The sequence below is a fragment of the Ptychodera flava genome, chromosome 13, assembly GCF_041260155.1.
Source record: "Ptychodera flava strain L36383 chromosome 13, AS_Pfla_20210202, whole genome shotgun sequence".
Lineage (NCBI taxonomy): Eukaryota > Metazoa > Hemichordata > Enteropneusta > Ptychoderidae > Ptychodera > Ptychodera flava.
Window position 1 is genome coordinate 21,549,665 of NC_091940.1, and position 24,624 is coordinate 21,574,288.

Genomic DNA, 24,624 nt, shown 5'->3' on the forward strand with positions numbered 1-24,624 from the left:
TAACTAGTTTCAGACTTTGAAATCACTGAAATAGCTTGTTCAACATGTAATATATGGCCAATTATGTTATTTTGTTGGATGGTTGGCCGCCATATTTGATTTATGCAAATTAGGCATATTTCCCCAAGGTGGATTCGAGTAAACTTTTAATATATTGTTCTGGGTACCTCTCTAAAATGCATTCTGAAGAAAAAATTCTGTTGCAATTTGTGGTGGGTTAGGTGCCAAAATCTCGTAGATTGACTGGACTAATTAGGGCTAATCTTGGCTAGATATTTTCCTGTGTCCTTTCACTCAGTTAGAGGTGATTCTTGGAAAAACACATGACATGGACAGCCAGAGAAACGTCTGCATTCATTGAAATTGATTTAATGTGTTCAGAGATGAATTTAGATCGGATATTAATTACTGTAAAGAGCAAAAGAACTAGCATGCCCCAGGAAACCATTTCCTTGTGTAATATCAAACTGTCGATCTGACCGCAATCTGTTCTCTCAGGTGCCGTTCGCCGATTTCTGTCGGCACACACACAAATGCAATAAATAGTGCGATTTACTCATTTTACATCAATCAATGTCGACTGGCCTTCTATGGTCGATAGAAAAGTGTATATTTAGTGTGGCTTTCCCTTCCAGATTTGGATTTTGCCTTCCAGATTAATTGTTCGAGTTCAAGGAAAGGTCAAACTAATCCACTATGAAAAGGTCAGTGAAATGTTATATAAATGGGCGGATGTAATAATAATAATCAATCTCCCGGACATTTCAGGAAATAATTAAATCATAGCAAAGGTTGTGAAGTTATCTGTGACAGCCCCATTTGAATTTATTGTGGGTATGGCATTGACAGCTGTGCGGAAAGACAAGAGGCCAAATTCCCTATTATCCCGTCGTAATTATATTGTTGGATTTGCATCCCCGGACGTCTAGATTTTCGGAAGTTATCATGAACAAAAGAAAGACACAGTGTATATTCATAGGACTTGTGTCATTTTATCAGGTAGCTTCTCTGCCAACAAATTTTTGTTTACAAAATTTGAAAATAGGAACTTAAGGTAGTATGCGCCTCGAAAGTGAAAGACTTAAAATAGTTGCTCAAATTTTCCGTAATGAATCTTTCAACCATTCTCTTTCCAAATCAAGAATAAAAATGGGGGATCACCGTGCAAGTCTTGTTACCACAGAAATTACCTATGATTTACCGATATTTAAAGTTCAAAATGGCCGCCATCCCTGTGTTAACTCTATGAAGAAAAATAAAATTTTCGAATGTCGAAAAACTAAGTCGATGAAAAGTTTTCTTTCACCAAGAGCTTTAAAATGAACCCCAACAAGTGGTATATCAGAAGAGAATTGTAAAAGTATGAGGGTCCGAATATCTGTCCCCTAGGCGCGTTGTACCTTCAAAACGCACCTGTATGCCTGCAGACTTTCATGTCACACTGTAGTGTAAATTACGGAGGTGAAAAAGACGTTTCTGCTTTGAATCTTGAATGGACACTCACATTACATTGGAACAATCTAGTAAATTTAAAACTTTCGTGTGTGATATTTTCAGTGTGTTTTTATGAACCGCTTATATACCCACTTACCTTTCAAACTTTTTTGGTATTCACAAAACAAACCGCTATTAACAGACACACGCCTATATTCAAATGTCTCCTGAATACCTTTTGGAGGAAGGGGACTTTTTTAGCTTGTACGATTGCATTTCTTTTGACACTTTGACTCGATTGCATACGATCAAATATAGCGTTCAATGGCATGCAAAACGCCACCGACCTGAATTCGGCCACAATCGTGTATTCAGCCATACAACCGTGGATTCGACCATACAAATGTGCATTCGGACACCTAAAATCGTATATTCGGACATTCAATTAACAACAATGCACTTTACACAGTTCTGCTTGCACTGTGTTAACGAGGAAAATCGTTTTCGTAATATTCTATTAGAATGCTTCTCCAGCGGTCATTGATCCATGCTGCTACTGCAGATCTGTTTCAACCACGGCATGAAGAGAATTTACAAAAACGGACATGATGCAAACAAACTTTAATGGCTTTCCATGGATGAGACAGAGTTACGCAATCGCTTTCCTTTGTTTTCTTGAAAAAATAATTATTACAATTTCAAAAACATCGCTTTGTCTGACGAAGGCAAATGCGTTCCATGGCAACCACAGCTATATCAAATTTTCGGAATATTTCCGCTCGTATAGATTACAATTTAAACAATAAATTTTGCTGTTTCCTTCTTCGAGGCAAGTTTACCTTTTAATTTCGTTTGATCGTACGGCTCAGCATTGTGATCTGATAGATTGAAATATGGCGTGTTTTTGAATAGACAGTTTACTCTTCAGACGTCGTTTATTTTTAATAGCGTCATGATCGACGCCGGAAAATGACAATCTGATTAATTGTTTTCAGTGCTTTCCCGATCGTTTGTCGCACATTGACTGCGTTGGTGCAAATGTATCTGTCAACAGTTTTCAAACGTATATGGATTCACGAATCGCGGTGAATTTCTCTCGGGGTTAATTGTCTCGGATGCCCATTAACAGGAACGCGAATTGTCTCGCGAGAACATTTAAATAGTCACGATTCTCGAATCGTCGCGCAAGAACTTTGCACCCGATACCACAGGGTACAGGGGAAAGTCCCCAGGGGTGGGGAGGAAGGTGTTTTTTGTGCAACAGTTTACCTTATTTGATTTTATTAATTTTGACTGTGATATTTCAAATAAAGAGTTCAACTCTACACCGTCTGACTGCTTTATTATTACCGACAAGTCCTTATCTCCTCTCCAACTTGTGTATACACCACTGTAATTGCTCCGAAAACATTGCCAACTTGCTAATCCGCTGTCCGTATCAGCGGATTAAGTGATTGAGTCAACACCACAGCCGTCTCACACGCATTAAAATAAGGATATTTGAAATATCACAGTCAAAATTAATAAAATCAAATAAGGTAAACCGTTGCACAAAAACACCTTCCTCCCCACCCCAGGGGACTTTCCCCTGTACCCTGTGCCGATACTGCGAAACGGTGTATTTGTTCATTAAGGCGTAACGTGTGTTAGTATTCCGGCTGACGTTGGGGAAGACAGGTACGCGGCAAGGTGGCGTTGTCTCTCCCTTATCTTGACTGTGTTGATCTGACAAAGGGAAGGATCCCAGGAAAGTGACGTTGGAACCCTGGAAACGTCTGCGTGCACGTGTTTCCCCGCGAACAAGTTCCTGCAATGGAGCTAATCAATTTCATTACGAAATTTAGCACGTGAAATCTGTATAAATATATTACTTGCATATTTGTCTCGTATCTGTCCATACTTTCAATCTTGAACAATTTGAAACACGATTGTTTTTTCAAGACGAAACGATTAGACTTGACATAATTATTCCTCGTTCAATAAAAATCGATTTCGGGTAATTTTATTAGCCACTGGCCTCTCATCGTGAGTGACGGAAGCGAGAAAACTTTAACGAATTCGTCTGCGTGTCGAAAAGATCAGGTGTTGCTTCGAGGTTTTTTTTCTGATTTTACTGAGTGTTCCACTGCAATGTCGGTGCAGAGCCCCGTGAAGTTTTTATGAGCTGAAATTCAACGAAGCGTATCTAGAATAAGAGAATGAATAGCTCGCGGTTCAGAGATACATTTAGTGAATTTCGCATCGCATATTGCTTGCATTCATTGTTTTTTACGGACATAACACACAGTCACATTTTGACAATGAACTTAACCATGACAATAAACTATATCACCAGCAATGCCTTCGCAACATCGTTTTCAATTGTTCGTGTTTTTTTGCATTTTTGTTTACTGTAATTGATTTAAATGTAATCTTTCATCATCGGTTTTGTTGATGCTGCATTCCACGTGAAAAACACCAGTGAGACACCTTGGTAGTAAGTGGTTGTCAATCTTACATCGCAAAGTCGACTGTAAGGCAGGGGGATTTTCCTCATAATTTAGCTATCGACCACCGTGTAACTGACAGCATACTAAGTAGATTTGGAATTTGTCTTCCGATGCATCAATCGATGCGGGTAAAATCTTTCCAATGCATCGGGGACGAACACGCAGTCGGCCGCCATGGGGGACGTTATTGCCAGGTGAATCGTAAATCAGATGACTACTTTCCCTCTATATCAGGAGTTATGGTCAATAGTGTGTGTTTTCCTATGCTATACATGTTGAATAGTGGACATGTCTTATCCCTGTGGAACGTATTTCATGAATTCACATGAGCCTTCAGCGTAAGGAAAAGCCAAGGGTTCAGCAGTTTCTCATGTCATTTCGGAGACTGTTGATTCACTGAACAGTCAGTGCTGTCTGGAACACCCGGTCATCTATTTCGGGTTTCAATTATTTTTTTAATATATATCGTTAAAGTTGGAATAAAAAGAAAACTTAAGTTTCTGTTGAATTGCATTTTAACGATACATTTCAGTAAGCGCCCCGAGTACTCTAAGAGCAGTATATTTTATTGTTGTCTTTGTTTCTCCTTATTTTCGGAATATCAGATTCGAATCGACATGACTTGATCCCAACATTCAATTTAAGGTAGTATGCGCCTCGAAAGTGAAAGACTTAAACTTTTGCTCAAACTTTACTCAAGGAACATTCCAACCCAACCATTCTCTTTCCAAATCAAGAATAAAAATCGGGGTTCATGTGCAAATTTTGGTACTAGAGAAACAAATTACCTATGATTTACCGATATTTAAAATTCAAAATGGCCGCCATCCCAATGTTAACTCTATGAGAAAATTAAATTTTCAATTTTCGAAAACTAAGACGGTGAAAAGTTTTCTAACAACAAGACCTTTAAAATGAACCCACACAAGTGGTATATCTGAAAAGAATTTTAAAAGTTTGAGAGTCCGAATATCTGTTCTCGAAGCGCATTTCACCTTAATTTTGCGAATAATTGAAAGTTGTACTAAGTTTAGAACTAACTTTGGCCTGGTACTTCTTTAAAGTGGACAGGATCGATGTCTTTATAGACACAAAGTTTGTCAGCGAGATAACTTCTGGTTGTTAAGTCTATTTTGATATATTCTATCCCCTTTAACGATTAATCGGAAAACGTAGGACCTGACACGGTGACTTTGACACTTATTTTATCATACATGTTTTGACATTTTTTGGTTTCAAACTGTTTTGTCAAGAGGCATTTTGTTATCTGTTATACGAAAGTAACAATATTCAGCATATACCCGCACTGTGCAATGCCCACACATGCAAATATTGCAATCAAACTTAATAAACCAGTCTTTTGAATCACACTGAATGCTATCAGGACAGCATTATTATATGGTAAAATACTATGGTTAATTAATTCTTCATCTGCAAAAGATTAGAATGTCAGTGATGAATTCACCCCAGCATGCAGTTTCCTTTTTTGCTTTCTTTCATAGCTGCATCTATTGAGATATTGACGCCATTCTGAGAGTGCTGAGAACTCTTCGTATTTGACATAAACCGGAGAGGAAATCACGATGTAAGATTTACATCAATAGAATCAGATGTACAAACGACCGTTTCTATGTCTCTTGTCTTCTTGTTAAATGCAAAGCTTTCCAAGAACATCAGACTCATCTATCAGGAATTTCAATCTCTTATATCAAAGTAAATATTCCCGGAAACACGTGACTACCCCGGGCAGTGAATTCCCGCAGTGTGAACAGGATGTTCAGCGCAATTCCACAAACCATTACAATTGAGAAACGTGAAACCTTGTTGCCCTGGAAACCAATCGACAGAATTCTACACGTCTTCATCATTTGATAAAAGTGTCTGTTTCCAGACAATTCAAAGAATACTCGTTCTCCAATAACTGGAATTTGTTGGAGATAATTGACAGTCGTTGATTGTCAGAATTCTTCTCAAGAGGAACCAACATCTCAAGTGTCTCGAGTTATCGCAACATTATCTGCGTTTCCTAGAAAATAGAAAGAAAAAAACTAGCTCCGTCTCTGATAAGGTTTTTCAATTTCAGTAACTTGAGATGTCGAAGGTAAGAAATGGTATCTTTCGAGGATAAGAAAGTTGGAACTTTCTGATAAATTGATTTTTCATGAATGTAGCCTGACCCCCCTCTTGCCCGAGGATGTTATTGTAAATAATTCGATGAATCGTTTTTATTCGTTTTGCGATGTGATAGAAATTTTAACTGTACATTTCCCTCTCTGATGATAAAGGACTTTTATTTTCGTATATTTCAACAATTAGGCAGGTAGTCCGTCCAAAAGCATACTTGAATTTGTCGCCTTTATCTTTTCAATTATTGTTAGGTTGCTTTTTTGTGCATTCGTTGCAAAACACATTCATTTTATGTCATCGGAGGGAGGCCTAGGAATCTGGACAATGTTTTCCTCTTTGTAAGACCTATAGGAATCTGGGCAGAGGGTTTTCTCTTCGTAAGGCCTAGGAATCTTGGCAGTGGATTTCCTCTTCGTAAGGACAAATAAAAAATAGGTATGTTTCCGGTAACCTGACTCACCGTAGACAAACAGTATTTGTTTAGAATATTTGAAGTGTCGCATTTCTCAATCTGATATCGATGTACAATCATGATTGATTACAGTACAGGCAGATACATTAGATAGATAGATAGATAGATAGATAGATAGATAGATAGATAGATAGATAGATAGATAGATAGATAGATAGATAGATAGATAGATAGATAGATAGATAGATTGATAGATAGATAGATAGATAGATAGATAGATAGATAGATAGATAGATAGATAGATAGATAGATAGATAGATAGATAGATAGATAGATAGATAAATAGATGCATGCGTAGATAGGTAGATAGATAGAAAGACAGATAGATAAATAAATAGATACGCACGCACGCACGCACGCACATACATACGTACATACATACATACATACATACATACATACATACATACATACATACATACATACATACATACATACATACATACATACATACATACATACATACATACATACATACATACATACACACACTTACATACATACATAGATACATACATACATACATACATACATACATACATACATACATACATACATACATACATACATACATACATACATACATACATACATACATACATACATACATACATACATACATACATACATACATACATACATACATACATACATACATACATACATACATACATATACATACATACATACATACATACATACATACATACATACATACATACATACATACATACATACATACATACACACACATCGACATTGTTAGGCCGAAAGTAGGAATAAATCGATAAATGAATGGCCAAACGGCCTTCAAGACGTCAGTTGATTGCCCTACATGCAGACTTTCAGTAAATTACTCTCTGTCTAAGCCCACACATTTAATTACGATTTTGCCAAGGATATTTCCTCTTTTTCATACTGCCTTATTTTGGGCGGGGCAAATTGATGATTTTAAGTTTTAAAATGATAGTATTTTTTAATGCAATATCACAAAAAAGGATGTTTACCTAGCATTAAAGCAATCTTTGTTGATCGCAAGTTAGCAACCGTATTTTACTTGGGAATAATTGAATTTCCTTTTGCATTTCGAACTTGAGAGTGGGAAAATAACTCTAAACTCGCAATTAAAAAACTTTCGGGGCGTATGCTGCCAAAGGAGTACATTAGCAAGTGAATCGCCCGAACGTTCAGCATGTAGTCTTTCAACAAGAGACTCGTGGATGGATCGTAGACATAGGAATTGCTGTCCGCATGACCGACTTACCCCACTCACTAACAGGGGCGGAGAACAGAGGTATAGGCAGAACGGTACTAGTATATGCTGCCGATCAAACGTATCGGCACAGAGGTAAGAAAAATTGAAGGGAAGAGTGCAGATATGGCGAGAACGAATGGCCATCAGATTCGAAGTAATGGCGGATAAACTGACACGGCGAGAGAACATGGAGGTGAAAAACATACAGATGCCATTGAAGCAGGGCAATGAGATAGAAAAGATTGATAACAAGCAGGACGATTGACAGAACAGGCGAGTTCTGTTATTGAATCGAGAAACAACACTCTCATAACAGTATGAAGCATTCTCTCTCTGATCTGTCCTGTGTGTGACGATAAACCTCATTCCAAACAGCCCAGAATTTTTTCCCTCGGTGCTTTTGCTCTGAAGAAAGGGCATACACGCGATGCAGTCTTTATAGCGCATAGCAGTTATCACTTTATATTGAAGTCCCTCTTTGATCATGTATGGGCTGCTCTTAGAAATTATTGCAAACATATGGAATGGGTACTCCGAAGTAGAAAGTGAATATATATATATATATATATATATATATATATATATATATATATATATATATATATATATATATATATATATATATATATATATATATATATATATATATATATAATATAGCAAGTGAATCGCCTTTATATTATATATTATATAATACATATATATATATATATTATATATATATATATATATATATATATATATATATATATATATATGCTGATATATGCTTTCACATGCTGAGTAGATGCTTAGCCAATTGATGACATTCAAAAATTGAGCATTTTCGATTCAGGTAGCTGTTCAACATTTATTAGGGATATCAGTACTTCCGCGTTTGACTTTTTGTCACGCTGCAAGGTTCAGTATGGCTAGAGCTGAACAGCGCTCTTACATATATAAAGAGGGCTGTGGCAACTTTTTTTAAAAATGAAGTTATCAGATAGTTTAAAATTCAAAATTGTGTCCGTTAAATGATAAACCGGAGCATTTACACTATATCATATCTGGTATGGTCATTCACTCAACAACCACCGTGACTCAACAACGTCCCTCCCCAGCGTCCAAGATTCTGTGGATAGTACGGCGTTGTACAGCTGCTTTGCATCTGTTCCAGTCACTTCATCTTCCCCGAAAAGGAGAAGTGGGCTAAATACAACACATGCGACAGATAAGAGTTCACTGCTATAGGCAGTCCAAATGACAACAAAGACGTCTATTTCTCACAGAAAATGTAATATCCCGTATTGCGCTTATCGCGTCCATTCACGTGCTCTTGAAAATTGAACTATCGCAATACTTAGGCTAGTCTGGCAGAGACCCTGCGATTCGCGTTCTTCCCTGTTGGAGCACGCGCGCGCCCTTCAGAGACGCCACGCAAATCCCAGGGTCTGGACGTTCTTGCAAGCGACCGGTCGGATTTCTGCCTGATCCGGGTACTTTATAGAACTCCACACATCTAGTCAAAACAAAATAGGGTTGGACCCACCACAAATTGCAACAGAATTTTTTTCTTCAGAATGCATTTCAGAGAGGTACCCAGAACAACATATTAAAAGTTTACTCGAATCCACCTTGGGGAAATATGTCTAATTTGCATAAATATGATTGCAGTCGAACAAAGTAACAAATTGGCCGCATATCATGTTAAACACGCTATTTCTGTCAGCGATTTCAAAGTCTGACACTAGTTATTAGGCTCAGGGAATCATTTTGGAGGTATAATGTTTCATATAGGCACTTCATTAATTTGCATAATTCCAATATGGCGGCCAACATTCCTACAAAAGACATTTTCGGTCATATACCACGTATTAAACAAGCTATTTCAGTGATTTTAATGTTAAGAGTATATTTCTTAGGCATGGACAAATGATTTTCGAGATGCAATTATTTGCATAGGTAATTTGTTAATTTTCATAAATCCAATATGGTGGCCAACATTCCTACAAAGGACATTGTCAGTCATATACCACACATTAAACAAGCTATTTCAGTGATTTTAAACTTTTACTATTTTTCTTGGGTATGAAGTAACACTTTTAGTGGTTCAACTTTTACAAAGAACCTTTGATAATTTGCATAAATTAAATATGGTTGCCATATTAATGCCCCATGGCTTAATAGCTTCTAATATAAATGAGGGTTTGGTATAGTGTTTAGCACTAGGAAACTATTAAGAAGAAACTGTTAAGTCCTTCGACATTCATTTTAAGCTCATATTAAGTATTGATATAAATACCAAAAAGAGCTTATATGGTGAGTCTATGGCGTCTGTATGTCTGTATGTATGTATGTATGTATGTATGTATGTATGTATGTATGTATGTATGTATGTATGTATGTATGTAGGAATGTATGTGCGGATGTATGTCCGTCACACGCAAAGGCTCCCATACCGCCAAAGCTACCATCTCAGTATTTTGGTGTACACGTAGATGCAGGGGTTGAGATGTGACGTTGTTTCAGTGTCAAAAATATGCAAATGAGGTAAGAAAAAGGGGAAATACTGCAAATTTGCAGGAGTGGTGGCAATAACTGAAACAGCGCACACATCTGAGTAAGAGGTTTTTGACCTTTAACCTATTTGTATTTGTAGGGTACCTATTATGTGCTGGAGTGGTGGCAGTAACTGAAACAGCTTATTATTCATTTCCTGTGATTGTTTATGAACTGTGACATATTAACAGACCTGCTCAAACCATGGATGTCTATTTTTGTACATCCATGGTTGAAACATTCTCTGCTATGCATGTTGCTAAAGTTGACCTCCAGTACCTAAAGTTTCAGACGTTATTTACTTTTGTCATTCTTGTTTTTCTGGTTTAAATATTTCTTGTTGTTTTTCTGGTTGTGCAGCAGGAATCATTGTCATAACATCAACGTAGAATTTTCCTGCACTGAACAGATAGAAACAACACTTATTGTTGATCGTTGGTATATACCAATTCTGATCAAATTTGAGCGACACCATATAATTGCGGTATTTTTAAAATTTTAATTTTTCTATATATGACGACTGTTAATGATTGTTAGTCTTCTGAATAATATATTCTCTTTCTGAATATAACATTGGATTCATCTGTGTACGGCATTTTCGTAATTTGTATGGGTGTTTAACACTGTACAGTGTCAAAACATGTAATCTGTAATGTATACTGGTAAAAAAAGACGTGTTCAAAATCTTTAGTTTTTAATTTAGACTGAACCCCCTTCTTATGGATGGGTGCATCCTTTTAAGATCCCCTAGATGACAGGCAAGAAGTCATCACACATAACAGCAAAAATACAACAAACACAACAAAGTAAAAAAATGATATGACCAAAATAAAAAATGCCATAATACACACAAATTGAAACTTAGCACTATTGCAAACAATGTCAGATTCATAAAAACTTTATGGACACACAGACTCAAAAAATCTGAAAACTGCATGCTTTAGCAAAGGCTTACAATTAATCCAAAAACAGAATCCAACTATTACACAATACAAACAAGTACATCTTGAGTCATTTTTCCAAGTGTCATTTTTCCAGATGTACATGCTTGTATCGTGCAGTGTTCGCGGTGACTTTTTTCTCCTCGCGTACGGCATACGCATTAGTCTGCTAAAATTGCGTAATGGCTGGATTTGAGTGCGTAATTTCACTTCCGCACTCGATTGATGAAAACACTGACTGCAAAATACAATGTGCCGTTGAATACACCTTCACTACATATTCGGATTGTACGATGTACATTATTTTAATGAAAAAAGTTTAACGAAAAACTTGAACAATGTTGAAATGTAACAGCGAAGGGTATACATGCGACCGTCAAAACACATCGGGCAACCCAAAAGTTAGAGTTATGGCAGCTTATCCAGACACTTCTGCAGTGTTCAAAATTTATCGGGATTCCGACGAGCTCTACCGATGAATGATTTTTTCACGGACTCGTAGAGCAAAGTTGAAAAAAAACAGATTTGTCTGCTTTGACGCCATGCTGCATGTGTGCTTGATCAAAATTTGGGAACAGCGAGACGCGATGATCGTGCACGGTTGGCATTTATATAATTTGTCGCAACATTTCTGTCAATCACTCACTTTGTGTCATAAGTTTCAGAAACTATCGCTTGCCTGAAAATTAGCAACGTAATTCATAGGCACAGCTGACATGATAACGTGCCTAACGTGATAACGTGTGAACTACGATGCCGATTTTTCAGACAACGCCCAGAGAATCCGAAACTTTCCACACAAAATGAGTGTTTGACAGAAATGTGTTGCAACAAATTTCGTCTGGTTATCGCCTAAGCTCAGTCGTGGGGAGTGCTTTCGGTTTATCCTTTGCGTATAGAAAACGCATACGAATGAAAAAAATGCGTACAGCGTCAATTTCAATGCGTAAATACGCACGATTTTTGCGTAAATGCGAACTCTGATCGTGTAACAGTTGGATTCTGTTGGGCTGATGAGTTGTTTGAATTAATTTTAAGCCTTTCCTAAGCAAGCAATTTTTAATTTTTTTTGAGTTTATGTGTTGATCAAGTTTTTAAGAGTCTGACATTTTTTGCATCAGAATTTTATTGCAAAACAAAATAGTTGTTTTGTTATATAACATTTAAAACACAATGTGAAATTTCAGAAAATTTGACCCAGCCAGACTAGATTTATATTCTTTGCAAATCTTGAAATTCGGATAAAAGGGAAGCAGAAAATCGGATGGTTTGCATAAATTTGCATAAATTACCCCTTCTATATCATGCAACTTACGACTGCTTGCCAAGCTAAAAGGTGAGCCTAACCAATTTTTAATCTTGGGTTAACAAATTAATCAAATTGGATGAATATTTGAAAAAAATTATTTTGAGCAAAATACGCTGCATTGGGTGCAGTGCCCTCTTAACAGTTTTTTTTTGATATTCCGGTTGCTAAAATCTCTACAGAACCTTATTGATATAAGAAGCTATTTGGTCATTAATTTGGCAGCCATATTTAATTTCTGAAACTTATCAAAGTGCCTTTAAAAACATTGAACCGCAAAAGGTGTTTCTTCATGCTCAAGAAATATATTTAAACTTCAAAATGTCTGAAATAGATTGTTCAATACATGATATATGACAGAAAATGTTTTTTGTAGGTATATTGGCCGCCATATTGGATTTATGCAAATTAACGAAGTGCCAAGGCAAATCATTGCACCTCAAAAATCATTTGTCCATGCCCAAGAAATATACTTTTAACTTTGAAATCACAGAAATGGCTTGTTTAACGCTTTGACTGCTGCAATTATTTACACAAAAATTTTAATGCAATATTTTACCAATTTCTGTGAACTTTTCTGTACGTTTTTTCATAATTTTTGACCAAATGGATATCATTTTTCATCAGCTACATTTTTTCATCAAAATTTTGGCAAAAGGCAGAAAAAATGACCGTGGTTTATTTATAAAGTTGTGAAAAATAGACCTTGGCGCCCAAAGGGCTAATACGTGGTATATGACAGAAAATGTCTTTTGTAGGTATGTTGGCCTCCATATTGGATTTATGCAAATTAACAAATTACCTATGCAAATCATTGCATCTCGAAAAACGTTTGTCCATGCCTAAGAAATATACTTTTAACTTTAAAATTACTGAAAGAGCTAGTTTAATATGTGGTATATGACCGAAAATGTCTTTTTGTAGGAATGTTGGCCGCCATATTGGAATTATGCAAATTAATGAAGTGCCTATATGAAACATTATACCTCCAAAATGATTCCCTGAGCCAAATAACTAGTGTCAGACTTTGAAATCACTGAAATAGCTTGTTTAATATATGATATATGGCCAATTATGCTATTTTGTCGGATTGCTGGCAGCCATATTTGATTTATGCAAATTAGACGTATTTCCCCAAGGTGGATTCGAGTAAACTTTTAATATGTTGTTCTGGGTACCTCTCTGAAATGCATTCTGAAGAAAAAAATTCTGTTGCAATTTGTGGTGGGTTAGGTGCCAAAATCTCGTAGATTGACTGGACTAATACGTCAATCAAACAAAAATGACAAGTACCATAGCCAAATAGATTAAAAATGAAAAATAAAAATATACCGCGTATATAAGTCTATCAGCTACTAGTATATATTCCCTCCGCCCAGTTAGATAGGTTTTCTTTTGACATCACTACCCTTATGAATATTCATATACTTGCAAGAACCGACAGTCGCTGTGTCTGGCAGCGCGTGCTCACAGCTGCACAGCCTTCGAATGCAGGCCCATCGCGGCGCGCACAAAACAAGGCACAGCGACTGTGGAGAGTCTATACTTAGGCTTAAAATCGATTTTAGAAAAAAGCATAAGCCGGAATTTGTTCACACTTTAAGTTTGACATTTCATCACAAACGCATTGCTCGAACTTTGTGAACATATTTTCACATTCGAGTAGCTGCAATCTCTGTTAATAGATGACAATACAATATTTCATGTTGTTCTCATTCATCGTCAATTATTCAGACTGACTGAATAACAAGAGAATGAAACTCATTCAAGCGTATGGGAACCATATGATTATTCCATCGAAACCCCGGCCATCTGCCGACGAACGGAACACAAAGGAATCCTTTCGCACGAACAGACAACGAGGAAATGAACGCAGTGGATGGCAACGTTCTAACGCCGATGTTTTCTCTCATATCAGTCCAGCTAGGCATTGCGTGTCGCGCCAGAAAGGTCAATAATATCTCTACGAAATTGCGATATAAATGCGCGGCATTGATGACGATACAGACGGATTACCAAGAACACTGACCCGCGCGGAAAACAATTAGAATATATTAACCCTTTCGACTCGCTCCACGCATGCGCATTAATTTTTACGCGCTGACACTGCTCATTGCAGCTTTCGCAAAGCAACGTATAGCACAGTACAGTCACTCGCTCGCCAGAAGCTGCTGGGTTGTATTGTTTCGGAAAACTGAAGAGAGGCGGCGCCGGTCGGACAGCGAACAGTTATGGCTCAGATGAAGAAAATCACCAAGAAGCACGAGAAGTATGAGAATTTCCTGTCGAAATTTCCCAACAGCGGCAGACTGACGGCCGACAAATTCGCCGAGATCTGGCAGCATTACGATAGCAACGGTAGGTCTATACTCACGGTTGTGGTTCACGCTGAAGGCGTTGTTTACTAAACGCTGTGTGTTCACCAGGATACCTAAAATTGACTCATCGCTCAGTCATAATGATATCGCATACAACAATCACATGTAAAGTTAATATCAGAAATTATAATATAGCAAACCTGAGGGGTATTATTATTCTGTTTGATATCGAATATTTATGTATTCACAGTGGCATCGTTATGTTTTTTTATCAAATTTCGTCTGCTATCTACATTTAGAGAATGAATAAATTATATAGGTGCGTGCTTGCGATATCTGCCAGGGTCATTCTTATCTCTTGTCTGGATGAAAGTCATTACTAAGTACACTCAATGGATTTCAGGAAGTGATGTTAAAATAATATTTGAATTAAATCTCCAGAGCTTTGGAGGACGACCGTCATTATTTGTGTGTGGTTTAGCTTGCATGGCATATTCAGCGGTGGCCGTCTTCGGCGATATAGTCAAATAATGACTTTGTGTTAAGACTGTAATTAAAATCTGTTTGCGTCGTTCTCTCAACCTGAGTTGTGCTTCCATCGAACTCAAATGTAAATTTCTTCATTCTTAGCGAAATGACGTGGATGGCTATTGTCTCGAATCGTTCAATAAAAAGAGCTAATATTGTTGATTTATGCAAAGGATGACATTTTTCATGGAGATCGCCGGAAAAACAGTGAAACAGACATCTTAATCATGCAGTAGACATGAACACTTATATTTTAAATGGCAGGTTGCTGTTTCAGTATGTAGTGACTGTAAGAGTTTCTTCCTGTTACCACGATCTCTACGGCAAAAATTTGCCACATCGACAAAACAGTCACCCGCGGCTGGTACAAGTACTAACGTGCCTTCCAAGCGCTAACAGGGTCAGAGAAAAGAGTTTTAATTCTTTCAAGTTATCAATATAAATGAAAAATATATTGACCAGAATCAAGGCGACAAAAGATATTAGGAATACACGCATAGGCATTATGAGCACAAGATTGCGTTTGCAGGGTAAACCGATGCGTCATCAGTTTATCCATACAGTAATTGTTATCCGCTCTTTCTTCGCTGATCATCAAATGAGACATTCGTTTCATGTTCAATCAACATCACTAGGAATGCTCCCTTCATTCACTCTTGTGTAGACTTAGTCATTCCTCTCATAGGATGAACAGGCAATAATGCAGTGCCACACAGCTGGTCAACGTCAAGGTCAAGCCGTCACAGCACAGTGGACAATTCGGTCAAGTGGGTGCTATCTGAGCATGAAATGTACAGTATGTGCCATACCGAAAGTCTGATCGGAACTGCGCATCATAGTAAATGCTGTCTGATGTACTAGCCCAAGTGCCCTTATGAACTGCGTGTGAAGCAATATGCATTAATTTTAATGATCTTAAATGAGACTAAAGCTATTTAACCTTTGACCTCATTACTTAACAATGCACAAATATTATCAGTGCGGTAACCTCTTCAAAGATTACGATTTTATTCCGAGCGATTGATTTAATTATCCTGACGAAAAACATCCGATGGTAAGCGATGGAAAATAATACGCCGTCCGCTATCACATGACAACCAATTTGCCAGACATTGATTTTCATCCCTTTTTCGTCCTTCAGAGGCGTTTTCCATCAGCGCATGTGCCACTCAGGATGGCACATATCGGAAGGTACTAGTGTTTCACTGGATAAAAATACAACGTAATGTCACACCGATATGGTCTGCAGGTCCGTACAATTCCAGCGTAGCTAAAATCCCGTGTTTTCTACGATAATAACTAACGCGCACTCCGAAAGCTGTGCCATACAAAAACATAGTGACTTTCGAAATTACGACAGGTATCATGGGAGGAGGGTATTAACCGTTTCTGCTCAACAAAGGGTGAGGATTCAGTGTTTGAGAATGGATGGGAATTTTTCCACAGCCATAGAAACAAAAAATCGTGATACCCAATCACAATTCAAATTGCTTTTAAAATGTCAGCATTTTTAAGATAAAGTATTAGGGAGTCCAGTCTTCTGATTCCGTTGCATTTAGAGTTCATCGTGAACGATGAACAGCGCAATTTCACCTCTCAGCACTTCCGTCATCGATTATTATCCGAGACTAACGAAAAGAGCGCGCCGAGACGTCATTAAAATCTTCGGTGTGCAAAACAAACATCCATTAAATCTTTATGCCACTTCAACAGAATAACATAAATTGAACCGTTGAGCCTTCAAGGTCTGTTGATAAAACCGGAAAACATGTTTCCATGGAAACCATCGTGCCAACATCATCATCCTATTTAAGTTGTACAATATGGAAAACTAGGAAGCTATTATATAAATATTCCAGATAATTCAGTTAACATTAATATAAAACTTTGCTAGAAATAATCTGTGAACTACAGTATTTAAACTCCTGTCATTTTTTTAATCTTCGTACTATTGACCCAACGTTTCGCCGCAAAATTGTTCTCTTCCATTGAAATCAATATCGATTCCATTTTCAGTGCCCCAGTGCAGGTCGCAGATGTGTGTATGCCTAATGCATAGAAAATAAATCATTTCACATGCATGGTTGGGGCTGCTCACATGAAATGTTTTAATGCTCGTTTCCAACGGTAACGACAAATATTGAGCATTGTACGCAAATTCGTCTAAATTCGTCTAGCTGCTCACTGTATTTTTGCACCGCCTTTCCCAGATAAGAGTGTCATATAATTTCCTTGTTTTCTAACGCAATCAAGTATAAAACCATCGATTTACCCGTGGATCGACTACCTTTGTGTTGACTCTACGTGCTGAAGAATGGATTCAATCGATAAAAACACTGAAACAAAAAATTAACACCACACTGCGCTGATAAATTATTGTGACAACAGCGTCGATACTTCGCTAATTTTCAACTTAGCGCGGCAACATAAAGAGCTCCATTACCTAGGAGTTCGATTAGCTAGCTTCGTATTTTGCTGACGACAGTGGATTCGAGAATGCTGGCACTACCAGCTAAGCTAAATGGATTTAGATGATTAACCTTCAAAGAGACTACGGCAGGGGGTTTAAATTCACTTCGTGAAAGCCTCCTGCAGGCTACGTAAGGAAAATTCATGAATACACAGGCTCCCGAAAGACACCCTACACTCTTCAGCGCTACAGACTTACTCATCGAAGCCATCGAACAGAAGTGCGCAGACATGGAGTGGTGGGCGTGGCCTGGCTTGTAGCGCTTTAGCTCCTTTTAAGCCCCGGCAATCCGTGCTTTTTTTAATCTTAGCAAATGTAATTAAAAAAGAGTTAGGTAAATGTGGATATCTTTCCAGCCTTCTGGAACTATTTCCTCTGTAGATTACGGTTTACGGCATATAAAATGACTTTCCAGTGGGGAAGGTATATCGAATTCTCATACTGCGACCCCGGGCAGCTAAGAGAAAAGAACCATATTTTTGTTTCATTATGTACGTGAAAAACACACACCTAACTCAATATTTTTTTCTACGCCAACAAGTATATACATGTACCTCGCTTAAAATTCAGTGCAGGGCATTCAGTTTTCGGGAAACATTCTTAGCAACCATGTCATGTTTCTGAGCAACAGTTTCAGTGAAGTGCAGATGGTTAAAATACGCTTTTGGCAAGCGCACTCGTTGCATTTGACCTCAAATCCCCTAAATCCGATCATGAAATTGTGATTCGACCTTCCTTCAAGACGTTAAATTTGCTGAAGTAAGCTGTTGGACATTTACATGTAAACTCCTGACAGGTTTTTGATCAACTAACATTTCAGCATTTCAGGAACAACTCTGAACCTTGATTGAGTATTGAAATACACAACATTTTAAAGAAACGTAGTTTAAATTCGCCCACGGTAATGGAAAGAGACCTATTTTAAATGTACACTCGCTACAAAACACAACGAGAGATTCCTGTCATTGCCACCCCTGCATGATAGTGGCTGTAATTTTTGCAGTCTTTTTGTATTTTTCTGTCTTGCAACGCTAATTGCTCACAGGATGAACAATTATAGTGGTAGTGACAAGATTTTCATTGGTGCAGGCTGTCTGTGAATACTTAAGTAATTGCCAACGTTGAGCAAAACTGATTATAACTGTAAATTACGATATTCACAGAGCCTCATCTTTGTTCATAGCACAATCTTCTCAATGCAAAATACAATACCTCGTCCCCAGATAAACGAAACTAATTACGTGTATACTGAGGATGGCAGAGCGCACACTCCAGAAAGTATGAACTTTTCAGGGCTTCCGTTCTATAGTAGACTAAGGAAAATGTTGAAACTCTATAACTTTAATGACGATGAGGAATCCCTGTGTAAGTAACGATAAATGGTACTTGTGGTTGCCATAATCAAAGATATATAAGTGTGCCTTTTGCACTGTGGTTGCTATAATCAGTGACCGAAGGTTTTTCAGCTGTGCATTCAAGACAAAAACACCGGATAGATTTATCGATCGATTCAACGTTACGTGTAAATTATAGATAACTACTTGATCTCCTATAGTCTTAGCACGTTGCTGAATTTTCTGCATCCTAATCCACGTAGTGTGGTTCTGCGTGTGGATGACAGTGCCCTGTCGTTGTGGCACACTTATTTTGGGCTGTCATCCATGCAGTCTTTAAAGTTTAAAGGAAACTTTGGCTTTGCTACGAGCACTCGACAGGCTTCGGACTATGCTGTCGTACAACACTATAGCAAATGTATTTCTGTAAGCGTTCCGGTCCTAAATTGCTATCGAGAGCAGTAAAGGTTCATACATACGTTTATTGGAAGTGACTGGTTATTTAAACAAGGTAAATTGCCTGTTACTTTGCGCAAAGAATCGTTCTTGTCATGTAATTTTTATGCCTCGATTAGAGAAATATTTTCGTCGCCTTTCAGTACTTATATTTTCACCTGTCGAAATATCAATTTTATCCTATCGGTATCACGTGACACCGGACGTCGTGAAATGGTAATTGCGTCATTTGTGGCGAGACCCTGTCTTAATAGATAGAATTTCTTTTGTCAGTTACAGTTTGGGTTGTATGTAGTAGTCAATGCCTACAGACAGTTTAATGAAACTCTTAAAGGTCGTCATTTCCTGTGCAATTCAAACAAACACGTCTTCAACCGAACAGGAGAGTAAAGTTTCCCCGTGCAATTATAAGGTGAATGGGATAACTTGTTTGTCATACGCCGGATAATTGGCTCAATTTGAATATAGAATCACTAACTATGAAATCCTAAATTGCCGCGGCATGATCAAAACAAAAGCAAATTTATAATATAAAAAGCAAGCCCGCCTCAAGCTGGCATGTAGGAAGACTGTCATCCATAGGGTTTGTAGAACAGCACTCAAACTAAGAATTTCAAAAACGGAATTTGGCCAGGAATACTTCAGAATAGGAAAGAGGTAACAGATTGGTGACTCTTTTGATTAAAATAGTAATTAAGACATAAAGCAGATCACCAACTCGATTCTTAATCTCTACAAAATGATATTTCTTGTCGTTATCCTGGTCAGCTGAACCTGTCGTTCTAACTGTTGCTCATTTTGATCATTATACTGGCAATTTTCAAGCAAATAATATAATTATAATTGCCCTGAAAGAAACAAATTGTTTCGTATCCTTTTGTCAGCGATGTTATTGTCTAGATGAAATAGCGTTCGACTGTATAATTTACCTCTACTTAAGCAGATTGAATCATTATTTAAGAGTGGTGGAATGCACCAAATAAAATAATTTAATGGACGGACTCTTAGGTCAAAGGGTGCGAAAGAGAAAAGGCGTATCGTGCTTCAATAATTTTATTTTCACTTGAAACCCTTGTCTTCATATAACAAATGGCCGTATTTCAGTGATGACATTGAAAGTGTCCTCATCGCAAAAGCTTAATCCGTCTCCCGTACAGAAATCTTTACAGAGGCCGCTGTTATACTAGTCGATATAAAAAGAAAACAACTGGTACACTTTCTAAAATTACATTTGAAAGGCACAACCTGGTTCAGGAACAGGCTAAATTGATTTCCCGTGAAATGGATAACATCGTTAGCGAGAGCTACTTTGTCTCGTATCGTCACTAAAACGAGCCTAATCGGTAAAGACTCATACTTTCAATGACGAAACACTGTCGTTTTATCATTCACCGCAATCCCTAATCCAAGTACAGCAACGATATATTTGATTGGATGGTGAAGAATTCCAAGACAATTAACAAGCTCGCGATTTTCAATTTGACATTGTAAAATCCGATCAGATTTTGAGCTTACTGGACGTCGAGTCATCGTTATTAAACAGCCGCCGATGGCTAGTAAAGGGCAAACAGTTCAGCTCTTTCAGACCTTGAAAATGGTCTGCTGGAACAGCTGCTTGTGGAAAACCCATGAAATATCATTGCTTCAAATGTATCGCAAACCACAATGTCTGGGAGATAGATTGTCCATCATAAATTGGTAATGACTCATACAATATGAATGACTATTTGTTCTCGGCAGCAGTTTCGATAAAATGTGGCTTTGATAGTGCTTTTCTTCGTCTCTGCGATTCTTTCTAGAGTCAGCAAGAATGTCGCATTGTCCAGTGTGATAAAGTTACCAAAATTTCCCCTGTATCGAGGTTTAGCTGTTAAACAAACAAAGTGGAGAACGAAATTATCGAACCATGATTTTTTTCTCGCTACCTGAACTTTCAAAGTAATTAAATGTTTTACGCGTGAAATCACAGTGAGATTGACAACCATGCAGTATATGTCACCTGTCCGTCATCTATTCTAACGCAGTCATACAAGTAATTGTGAGCCGCGTGGCTCACAAAAACCTCGAAAGGCCTTTGCATCGAACGCATATTTATGGAAACACCCATATGGTAATTTCAGCATACTGTTTCCGAGGGGGCGAACTGTCTTTCAAGAATACCCATGTTGAATTAAACATTCATTTCTTCGTAGAGTCGAATCTGAACGTATGAAGGTGTCTACAATACCCGACAGAATCGTGCATGCATCGTGGCATAATCGGGAACTAAAATTATCTACTTCTTTGAGAAAAAATGAAATACCGTTCAAAAGTCAGTGCATCAGAACGGATAACTACGTGAAAGATTTTGCCTACAGGGTTAAGCTGTTTAACAACGAAATCGATGCTTGTAAGTATTAATGTTAAACAATATACGGGAAGTATTCATTCCCTAGGCAAGGTAGCAGACACGCAGCACACTAAGAATTTGTCTTCCCGGTGTGTTAAGACGCGATTTTCAGATATATTTGTTCAATAGACGATTCATTCTAGCGCATGTCTTTGGCGAATGCCACACCTGTGCTATTTCGTAACAGTGAAAGTTAAATCTCCTTGACTCACTGCGATAAGTAATGCCTTTGTGTTGTACGTTTAAGGCGCACGACTGTGGATTAATCACGCCAGATTTTAATAGAAAACTGGAAAATGACTCTTTAGTCAGTCGTCGATCGCACCATCGCGCACAATTTTCAGCTTACCCCGCGCAAAAGTCTTCGTGTACATATTAAGTACCAACGTTTTGATGAATACTCCGTGGTCGTATATCAACAGCCAGGGGCTACTTGTATCGCAATTTTTAATGAAACGAACTGACTATAAAATATGCTGTTACCAACAGGCATAGACCGATTAGCACAAAGGAAGCAGGACAGTGAATTTCGAAAAATACAGACTTCGTCTAGAGCTATTGGTATACAGTTGAGCTTACATTTCTTTCACATTATTGCTATAGCACTTGTACATTACATATGAACATAAATGTTTGAAATAAGTTCATTTTTAAATTCCGCTGGTGTATGTAGATACAAAGATAGATAGATACATAGATAGGTATACATACACATAGATACACACCTGCATACATATAAACATACATATAAACATACATATAAACATAAATGCATACATACATACATACATACATACATACATACATACATACATACATACATACATACATACATACATACATACATACATACATACATACATACATACATACATACATACATACATACATACATACATACATACATACATACATACATACATACATACATACATACATACATACATACATACACACATACATACATACATACATACATACATACATACATACATACATACATACATACATACATACATACATACATACATACATACAAATAAAATATGCATTTTAGACATATCTCATCTGTACTATAGTTTATCTTGCACCTCGCTGTCTCCGTACATATAAATGTTTAACTGCCATCGTCGTTTTTAGCCTTTCATCTATCATTATTTTTTAAATAATCTTATGCCCGTTGTAGTATCATACGGAGAATATTTAAAAATTGTGTCTGAATAAATGAGTGTGAAATAAAGGTCTTATTGACTACATATCATGTGTATGGGCCGAAATTTCACTTTTACCAACCTACTAGAGAATGCGCTATGGGAACTGACATTTTCACCGTCTACAGCCGGTGTGCATTCATTTCGAAACCTTTAAAAATGCATGCATGGGGGCCTCTTGTTTTTATTCCTCGTAAAGTATGACATCTGAGCGTTGCTGTAAGACAACGTGAGAAAAAGTTTAATACTTTCATTTTTCAGATTCGTGTTATTTTGTTAATCTTAAAGACAACCAAAGGTCTCAGTCAGTTATCATGACACAGTTAGATAGCAGTCACGTATAAAGACAGAAGTCACAAACCGTGTCAATTGAACTCTCAATTCGTCCCACGAGGGGAAATACTGAATTCATAGTCGCTCTCTTGACATTTTTACAACCCAGATACACCGAGCTGGAAGGGCCTTCTTTTCTGATTTATGATCGACAATGGTGTGACACGTTGTCAAGGTAAACACCCTTCCAAACTGACTGATAAACGTCGCTATGACCTAATATTAACAGACATGTACATTAGCTCAAAAATAAAAAGTAATCATTTTGCAGCCTAAGCATAAACATAGCTTTTTTGAAATTAACGTCGCTGCAATTTTTTTTATTATACTCGCTCAGAACTCAAAACTCATTAAGGCATATATGCGGTGTTTTTCAATCTAGTTGGATTTGAAAGGAACAATCAGACTTCACAAAAGAATGATGACACTCTGTAATTTGAATTTGAAATTTCTTTTTACGAGACATTCAAGGCTTAATGCCTTCCTCGTGTTTACAGAGCTCTGGGAGAATATTTTTAACGCTATTAATGAAACGAATTCCTCGTTCAATGGAGGAATTCGTGGACCCGCAAAGAGTCTTACAGACAGCACGTGATTAATCGCAGGTTGCGTCATCAAGTCAGGCTGTTCAGACTGTTACAGCCCTCAGATTGTTACGCTCACAACTTTCACAGCGAAAATAACGTTTACGGCAGACTCTGTAAAATTTTGATTAAACCTAATTGCGCGGCAAGCAGGTTGTGTTTGCTCTTCGGCTATGATACGCAAAATAAGAGTTCATACATGCGCAAGAGCAAACATTTATGACACAACGAAATAGAAATGTGTGTATATTTATAGTATAATAATATTAGATGATTAATTTTGATAGAAATGTAGTTGATATATGACAAAACTGACTTCAATATTTACGATATATATATATATATATATATATATAATTTATATATATATTATATATATTATATATATATATATATAGAACATAAGTAACATATATTATTACTTTGTACTTGAAGTTAT

The 24,624-nt window shown here is 37.3% G+C and overlaps 1 protein-coding gene across 1 annotated transcript in view; it reads left to right on the plus strand.

Moving 5' to 3' along the window:
* Nucleotides 1-14,409: 14,409 nt before the first annotated feature.
* LOC139147808 (secretagogin-like) overlaps nucleotides 14,410-24,624 on the plus strand; it is a 33,212-nt gene continuing 22,997 nt past the window's right edge. The window contains exon 1 of the mRNA XM_070719016.1: nucleotides 14,410-14,920. Coding sequence (XP_070575117.1) covers nucleotides 14,794-14,920 — 127 coding nt within the window. The 5' untranslated portion in view covers nucleotides 14,410-14,793. The remainder of the gene's footprint in view (nucleotides 14,921-24,624) is intronic.